A 9,718-nucleotide genomic window follows, 5' to 3' on the forward strand; every position below is an offset into this window, starting at 1 on the left:
GACTCCTTGTTATTTGGTTGCAGGGTTTTTTGAGAGAGACCATCTTCATCCTATGCCTCCCACGGATTGATAAACCTTAGGCCATCCACTTGAGGGAAATTTGCTATTGTCCTACAAAACTCTGCGCTTGGAGGCCCAACACGGGTCTACAAGAAGAAGGTTGCATAGTAGACATCACTAGGCACCTTGCCTTGGAGATGCTGCTCTTTCCGCCAGACACATCAACTCTCTCGAGAGGGTGGATGACCCCACCTCGGCCGCCGACGCCTCCTGTTGGGGGGCCTGGCCGCAACAGCATGTGGGCAACGAGTAGCGGATGGATCATCTTGCCGATGTCTTCCCTTGAGGCAGGGAGTGCGCTTGTCTTCATCTGGATGAATTGGCTCGAGGGGAGGGGGTGACAGACACATTGCAATGCATGAGTAGGGATGGCACCCGCAGGGTTTGGGTATGGGTGGAGCCACCCCATACCCTTACCCATCCCCTCTGAGCTTACCCATCACCCTTACCCATATCCATCAATGGGTATAATTTTTTCCCATACCCATTACCCGACAGGGTATATGGGTACCCATGGGTAAAATTACCCATGTTTGCAAAGCATCAGTTTGAACTACTCATAGTCATAAAAACAACATATAATTATAATTTATAAACAACAATAGATTATAACAACAACAACACACTTTTAAACAACAACACATCATAAACAACATCATATTTAATAAACAACATCACTTTCTCGTAAACAACAACACATCAAAACATCATCACACAGTCGTATATTTTGAGTTCACAAATTCATGATAAAGTGTAGAGATAATTTTGAGTTCATATAGATTTTATATGGGTACATGGGTATGTGGGTATGGGTTACATGATCACATACCCGTACCCACTCTACCCGATGGGTTTAACATTTCCCTATTCATATACCCATGGATAATTTTTTGTCCCATACCCTTACCCTAATAGGGTTTTTACCCGCAGGGTACGTGAGTAATGGGTACCCATTGCCATCCCTATGCATGAGGATGCATCCACGTTCGCGACCATCCCCAAAGCCAAAAATAAACTAATCACTACTGCTCTAATAATCATGCTAATGCAAAATCGATCAATGTGCGCCTCCATCCCTAGCATACTAGCTCGAGGAGGAACAAAGGGGAAGCCACTTGGAATGAATGATTTGTGGTGAATTGCCTCATTGCCTTCTATTTATAAATAGGATCATAACTTGCACACCAAGACAAGATCATAACAAAATCAATCTACAAGATCCTAGAATCCCTACACAATCTGTTACGATGCAAAACTAATCATGTACTAAATAACAAAAGATTTTCCACAATCTCCAAAGATATTTACGTCAAATTTTCCTAAACACTAACGATCTGATGTCAATTCAGATTTTTTTTGCAAACTATGTGTGACACGTTCAATTCCCTAGTACGAATCTCAAGACAAGACACATGGAAATCATCGTTCACTCACACACATCCTCTAAGCGAACTACGAGCTGACAACATGAAATAGTTTGCTCAGCAATCTGACCGATGTTGGGAACTTTCTTTTCTAGGCGGACAATTCTCCATGTTGCATCATGGCAAATCCACTAAAATGCATGTTATCGTATGGAAAATTCCTGACAATCTTCCTGCTAGCATGGCAAATTAATATATAAATCATTGCAAATCATTATACAATAGATGGAAAACGTATGTGTTTTTAGCATGGCAATTCTTGAGCGCTGGTAGTGGCTTTTTTGAGGGAACACTCATAGATGGTGGCGTTTGCTCATATGACCTCTCATAGGGTACGATAGTCCGCTCGGGTGACCTTCTTGAGTTGCCATTAGCACATTATCCGTACCCTAACATTTCCCCTCAAGTAAAGCAAACACAAGGCTGAAGTTGCGTCCTATTTTTTCTAACATGATCTTTGTAGCAGGTTTAGTGAAGGTATCCACTACTTGATCACCAGAGGACACAAAATGACCATCGCAATGCCCCGAGCACCACCTTTTCTTTAATGAATTGGAAGTCCACCTCGATGCGGCCAAGTTATCACAATATAAAATTGGTGGTCGTGACTGAAGTACACCGAGCTTTCTAAGTACAAATTGCACCCCAAGTGACTTCAGCTACACCATTATTGCAAAGGCCTTGTATTCTACCTCGTTAATGGAACTTCACATTGTTGGCTATTTCCGGGAACTCAATGAAATCAGGTTAGGTCTAAGGAAGACCACAAAGTCGTCCATGGAGTGTTTGTCACTGGCACATCCCACCCAGTCAGTATCAATGAAGACACTCAAAAGTGTGGAGCTTGACTGATGGATGTGAAGACAGGTAGCCACATTACCTTTGACATATCACATTATGCGCTTAACAACTTTCCATGTATTTGGAAAGATATTGCACACAAAATATCAAAATGGGGTACTGCAAACCTCCGACCACACCACGGTATATGAAGGCATCATCATCATTAAGGGGAGTGCCAATCAGCCTCGATCTTGTTGGTGAATAATATGAGTTTAGGGGTACGTGCTTGATAGGTCTCACATGTCTATCTATCTATACCTATTCTAATTAGAGACTACCCAGGAATTACCACGTTAATAGAAAAATACAAGTTGTTCATTTGGTGGGACCGAGTTATTATGGTGTGGATTATCCCATGTAAATAAATGTCAAAAGGCCCACTGTCTATCCATGTTTGTAAAAAAAATGTTTGCTTAGACTGCCCACAATGGCACAACCATTTTACGGTTGTAGGAATAATGATAGTCTAACACGTAAGAAGGAATAATGATCATTTAAAAAGACTGTAGTTATGGTTCTCTCTAAACCCCCACAAACCAATCATGTATGTGCCTTAAGGTTGAAGGATATATACCTCCTTTTTTAGGGGAAAGGATATATATGCCTCCTTTTTTAGGGGAAAGGATATATATGCCCCCTAAAAAGGAAGTCTAGCGAGATAAAGCCATGGTCTCTTCAACTCTCCGTTAAAAACAACAACAAACTGAAGGAAATCTTATGGCATTAGATCCCTAGGTTACAAATCATGTAGAGTAAAAAAATAAAGCAGAAAGCAATCATGAGAAAGCTCCCCTGCAGGCTGCAAGAACTCTCGGATCCCCTTCCCAAATAGCCTTCACGTTGCCACACCTCTTGAATGGCACAACATTGAGATTCAAGAGTTTCCTACGAGAACTAATCTAAAAATAGGGTACAAACATACGATCCAACCCAGCTTCTCCATCTCCTGTGAACCAACTCCTCCTCAAACTTACAAACCTTGCAACTGAATCCCATCAGCTTTCATGTTTAGACCACTCGCCGGAGAAGTTGCTTATCTGCAACTCATGTTCTCTCAGCCTTATCCACCAACAGGTCGAGCCAGTACGCGTCGTCATTGCCACCACCTTGTGGGAGATTCGATCCATGGGCCGCCACAGGGGTTGGACTACCCTTATCGTACAACACTACAATGTTCTCAAAGAACTACGCCACAGACGAAGGTAGATATCTTATTCATCTGGAAAAAATGAATCTTCTTATCAGGGTTTCTTCAATGGTGCACACATCTGTTTTTCGATATTATTGTCTTCATGTCTCACGTGACTATACATGGATACCATCACAAGAATGCATCCAAACCACAATCCATGAAGACTGGTGGTGTCGTAATACATCAATGTGATACTTCAGGACCATCACATGAAAAAGCAATCCTTTTGGTTCCTAAATTTTTGGTGCAGAAGTCCAGGCAAAGTAGCAACTCGGTCATGGTTGTTTTTCTCCTTAATTAGTATATGTTTATTATCTTCAATTTTTCTCTAGCATACGCCATACTGGTCCAAATAAGAAAAATATATCTACTTCTTGAAGGGATAGGACACCGGTGAGGAGCAAGCACAGCCACCGCCCACACCCACTCCCTCCACACACACACACACACAACACACACACACATCACGGGCACATAGAGAGCTAACCAGATCAAACTACAGAAAAAATAAGAAAGAAAAATAGAGAGGAGAAAACACAAGATGATAGATGGAAGAAGTACCATGGCGAGCAAAACTGGGGATGGTGTTGCGTACGAGCCGGGTGATTACCCTGCTGATCTAACACTTACGAAACAGACAAAACTAAAGAATTAAATCTACAAATATCTTGCTTCAGGGGAGTGCATCTTCAATCGTTTCTACCTGAAAAATGCCAAACTCTGCACCCAATAAGGAAAACAGCAACAAAACAGAGGCCTTGATAATACTCCCATAAAAAACATGTTAAATCAATCAGACACAAAAATGTGCTAAATTAAATGTCATTGCATATGCATCCGCAGGTATGCGTCCGATGACAACATGATGACACAACGAGCAGGAGCCACTAAGATGCTATCAGCATTCTCAACAGCAATGATCAATCTACCAGTCCTTGAAAGGACAGATCCTGACTAAGCATCATTTCAACAACTAATAATACAATAACAAACATCTAAGGATGTGCTAGGGTGTATCCCCGTCAGACAGAATAGCAATGCCATTTTGCTTCTCAACAATGCAAACTGGAAGTAAAATTTGGCAGCAGCAATGAACAACAGAAAAGTTCTAAGAGCATGTCTAGCAGACACCGTAGAAGTTCGACCTTTAAAACATGTATACAGGGCGCTTCAAACTGGTTTTACAGGCTGAAAACAGTCACAATAGAATAGATACACTAAAACTGGCCCTTAAAAGAGCATCTACCAGCGAGACCCGCATTTATTATTCCATATTTTATTTATTTTCTCTTCTTGCCGCCGCCCATCCTTTGCCCCTCCAGCTGCGCCTTTGGCTGGCCCGTCCCCCGCCGCCCATCCACTCTCCACCAAAGTCCCATGCACCGCCGCCCCTGCCAGCGCTGCCAGTGCACCGCCGCCGCAAGCTAGTGCCTCGGTAGGAGGAGTTCGGGGCTGCTCCCGGAGTGCGCGAGGCCGGCCCCAGGACCGCATCCGCCAACCTGCCATGGCCGCATGCACACGCGAGCCCGGCCCCAGGCCCGCATCCCGTTCCTCTTCCTCGCGTCGAGCACGAACGAGATCAGCCATGGCCGCACGTACGCGCTTGATCCTTTTGAAGTGCAGAATTTTGTTGGAACTGGTAAAAATCGACGGCTGGAGACGGGTGGTACGGACGGCGGTGAGGGCGGAGAGGGCATCGGAATCAGCCAGTTCATGGCATGTATACCGTCCTCGGACCCGTAGAAGTATGGGTCAGAGGCTCGCGTTTTCGTGTGTCCATAAAACATACTCCCTCCATTCTACAATGTAGTGCTTTCTCTATCCACATGCTTCAACTTCGACCGTAAATTTAACTACCAAGACCGATTGTGGTGGAAACAAAAATTATACCAGTGAATTCGTATTCGAAAGAAGTTTTCAATTATATAATTTTTTCTCCCGTCGTAGTTGGTCTCGTTGGTTAAATTTATGGTCAAAGTTGGACCTCGGGAAGCGCGGGCGCACTATATTTTGGAATGGAGGGAGTATAAGGGTCCACGGACTTTTACCGCGTTTTTCTCGATAAAAAAATGATCTGAAACCATAAACCCGCCGGAATTTTACAGGTTTGGCCTTTTTAAGGAGTCTGCTAGTGATGCTCTAATAGCATAGACATACATAGTACTTGATAGTTCGGAGCATTAGAATGATGTTCAAGACATCATAATAAGCACCAGATGATGACAGAAAAGTACTACCGTAACCATCCAAAATGTAGTTCTACCTTTAGTAGTAGCTAATAAGTAAGAAGACTGAAAAAAATTATCTTGTAAAAGAAATGTGTACATGGCTGATAGGTTGATAGACTGAACTCAAACTCAACTCAACTTCAAGATGATGACAAAACGAACTAATCTAATGCAGGTCATACTGAAATCTGAAGATTAAAACTGAAAAATGAAAGAAAGCTGAATAAGTGCTGCGAACTGAGAAAGTGGTCTGAACAAACAAACACTAGAGATTGCAAAGGCCGGCAGGCAAGTAGGCAAAGAAACTAAGAAGTGGACTGTGAGAGGAACACTGAGTAAGCATCAAGACCCCCAATCCTCGAGCAGAACAAGAACTCGGCGAATACGACGCCACAGATTGGCGACCTTACCCAGTGTACTCCCTCTGTAAAGAAATATAAAGCGTTTACATTACTACTACACGTAGGGCGATCGTACGCGAATACTGGTAGCTTGCACCTGACCCAGTGTCAAGAGTGTTCTGAATTTACAAACGCAACTGGCAGGCGAAAGGATTACACATAGGAGACTAAGATAAAGGTTCAGATCGATCGAAATAACATGACAGCTTGAACCGTGCTTCCTGCTGTTTAGTTCTCCCGGCGGGGTCCTCTTACGGTTTGGCTCGAATCTCCTTTTCAACATAACATCATTGTAGTTGTTTTTGGTGCATCAAGGATTTTTTTCCCACTTGATGAAGGCCATGTTGTCAGATTGTGGTCTCGTTTGTTCTTACTAAATCATCGTTTTTGTTTTAAATTTTTGGTCACCAAGATTTTTTGTTGGTTTTAAGTTTTCTAGGAATTTTTGTTGTTTTAAATTTTGGTCACCGCTTCTGACCACTCAGATTCGTAACCGTGCCACAGCCTGCAAAGATCAAAAGAACAATTCTCTGGTTGCGTTTTTGGTTGGCTCTTTTGATTTAGCGAGGAGGAGTGCAGCACATACGTACTATGTAAAGATCAAAAGAGGGAAGAATCAATCATCTGGTTTCTTTTTCCTTGGCTTAATCCAGACGATTGGGGTTGGCGAATCAAAAGCAGATAATTAAAGCATCGATGGGGAGTTTTGCCAAACATCAAGAGAGGAATCCTTTGCTTGGCCTCATCTCCAAGGCATGAAATCAAAAGCATTAGTACCGAATAACATCAATAGCAGGAGTTTGTGCCAAGGAGCAGCAGCACGTAAAGATAGAAAGACGATTCCTTTAGCTGTTCCGACGACTTATGTCGGACGCTCGGTGTTGCCGTATGTAAGCTGATAGAGTATCCCTGCCATGGCGCACATCTTAAGCACGGAGACGGGAGACAGTCCTTTCCGTTGGCGACAGAGAGCTTTCGTGTGCGTGTGTGTGTGTGTGGGAGAGGGAGAGGGAGGAGGAGAAAGGGAGTGCCAGCCCGGCCGGAGATGGGTCTCGTCTCAGGTGCTCTGAAATGCTGGGAGGAGTGGCAGCTGCGTATCCTGGTGCTCAGCAGCCTATGTGTCCAGTTCTTCCTCTACTTCTCCATGTGGGTGCGTCGAGTCCCCGACCTACGCAGGCTGAGAGTGGTGGTGTGGATGGCGTACATAGGAGGCGACGCCCTCGCAATCTACGCCCTTGCCACCCTCTTCAACCGCCATAAGCAGTGGACGACGGATGCGGTGGGTGAGAGCAGCAGCGACCTGGAGGTGATATGGGCGCCTGTTCTCCTCATCCACCTGGGTGGCCACGTGACATTGAGCGCCTACTGCCTCGAGGACAATGAGTTGTGGCTACGACATGTCATAACTCTGGTATCTCAGGTCACCGTCGCCTTGTACGTCTTCTGCAAGTGGTGGTCCGGCGAGTTGAGGCTGCTGCTGGCGGCAGTTATGCTCTTCGTCTTTGGCATCCTGAAATTTGGTCTCAAGCCATGGACTCTCAGGAGAGCTAGCTATAGTCAGATGCTCGCTTCCACCGATGTGTCCCAACCAAGAGAGGGAGAAAAAAGAAGTCGCGATGGAGCAACAGGGGACAGCCCCCTTTCCCTTGATGAATATGTGACACAAGCAAAGGCGACCATGTGCACAGCGAGCTGCGAGCAACAAGCTGCTAACCCGCCTACGGCAATAGCAATCAGACACATTGATTACTTTGTGGACCTGTCCGCTCCGTACGGTGGTCGGCTAAGTGACCTGTGGTATCTCCAGAGCAACAACAAGAAGACGACGAATGCATCATACAAGATGTTGCAAACGTGCTTTGATCAAATATTCGATCTCTTGTACACCAAAATGGGATATGTTGATGGAGACACCAATGTGGGATTCACTTCTTTTGAGATTCTGTTTACGCTTTTGCTTCCATTAGTGGCTTTAGCTTCCCTGATGCTCTTCGCCACAGGCAACAAGCATGGTTACAACAGCAAGGACGTCAAGGTGACATACATCCTTTTCTCTTGCACTACTCTGCTGGAGTTCTTACAGTTATGGTGTGGTATTGTCACTGCATGCATTCCTTGCCTGAAATTCATCAACGAGTATCTCGAGGGATGGCATGACATGGTTTCCCAGTACGACCTCATGTCGTTCTATGTTCGCAAGAAGAAACCCACCCTCTTGATGAAGATCTTTTTCTTCAAATGTCTAAGGGGGTATGTTAGCAAGGTTTGGTATGTAAGGCAAGTGCCTGCAGCCTACGAAATTACGGAGCTAGTTCAACGGCACATAGAAGATGGATGGAGGACATTCATAACTGATGCCGCCACCTACAGGAGGTTCAGCGATTTCAGGGGCCAGCTGACTCTGGAGAGGTCCAGTGAAGCACCAACAGGGGGTGGCCTTGGAGAGGAGTTGTGGGATAGCTTGAAGGTGCCATTCGACAGGAGTATCCTTCTTTGGCACATCGCCACAAATCTCTGCTTTCACCGGCCCGTGGACAAGCCATCATCCTTCCCTCGAGGACAAAGTGACCTTACGCAACGCTGTATGGAGATGTCCGACTACATGTTATACCTGCTTTTCATTCGCACCGAGATGCTGTCGCCCGGCACCAGACCGGGTCTCTTCACCGTCGCCATATATGATCTAGAGGAAATCTTGAAGAACAACAAGGCAAAGCTCCAGGATGAAGAAGCACTTGCTCAAGAGATTATTCAACAGACGGCCGGGACTACTCTGATTCACAAAGCTTGCAGGCTGGCTATGTCATTGATGGACCTGCAGGAAGAGGAGATGTGGGAGATAATCCAGGGCGTGTGGGTGGAGATGCTCTGCTACTCTGCTAGTAGATGCAGAGGATTCCTGCACGCCAAGAGCCTGGGTGAAGGCGGGGAATACCTCTCCTATGTGTGGCTCCTCTGGTCATACATGGGGATGGAGACCTTGGCGGACAAGATTCACAAGCCCGAGTCTCCGAAAGAAAAGGAGATCCTTGTTGAGGACGATGATTTGGCTTCTTCGTCCCACGGTGGACTCAACCGCCAAACTTCAACAGCAGGTATCCCTAGCCCAGTGTGACTTCATTCCTTCGTGTTATTCCATGTTACTGTGTGTTAAAAATTTATTACTCCCCCCGTTTCCTAATATAAGACTTTTTAGTTTTTTCTTGATTTGTATGTATCTAGACACATTTTAGTATGTAACTCATTTTAGTATGTACAGTTAATATTTTAAAATAGCTAAAATGTCTTATATTAAGGAACGGAGGGAGTATGATCTTGCAAGAGCGGCCCCTTCTTTGGGTGCAAGGCCACCATGTTCATTTCATTCCCAAGCGGATGTTATTTGTATTCCTATGAATATTGTGCTGCAATGAATTCTTCTTTCATCTGAAAAAAAACAAAAAGGTTGTGCGTATGCTGAGAGCGAATTAGATTACCCTGGGCCTGTAAGAAAATATGTGATGTAATGCGTCAGTTGTATCATCATAGGCGCCGCTAGCTTTTAATGCTTATGATAAAGTTTGCAGTAAT

General features: G+C 44.7%; 1 protein-coding gene across 1 annotated transcript; it reads left to right on the forward strand.

Moving 5' to 3' along the window:
* The first annotated feature begins 7,126 nt into the window (after positions 1 to 7,126).
* On the forward strand, positions 7,127 to 9,470 carry LOC147973121 (uncharacterized). Its single transcript, XM_087524444.1, has one exon. The coding sequence runs from the start codon at positions 7,194 to 7,196 to the stop codon at positions 9,261 to 9,263; it is 2,070 nt and encodes a 689-aa protein (XP_087380570.1). The 5' UTR covers positions 7,127 to 7,193; the 3' UTR covers positions 9,264 to 9,470.
* The last annotated feature ends 248 nt before the right edge of the window (positions 9,471 to 9,718 follow it).

The sequence above is a fragment of the Triticum urartu genome, chromosome 5A (assembly GCF_056163025.1).
Source record: "Triticum urartu cultivar PI428250 chromosome 5A, HENAU_Tu73, whole genome shotgun sequence".
Classification (NCBI taxonomy): domain Eukaryota; kingdom Viridiplantae; phylum Streptophyta; class Magnoliopsida; order Poales; family Poaceae; genus Triticum; species Triticum urartu.

Bases quoted from the DNA above. Each gene is read 5' to 3' on its own strand.
- LOC147973121 (XM_087524444.1), top strand. From the start codon at position 7,194: ATGGGTCTCGTCTCAGGTGCTCTGAAATGCTGGGAGGAGTGGCAGCTG.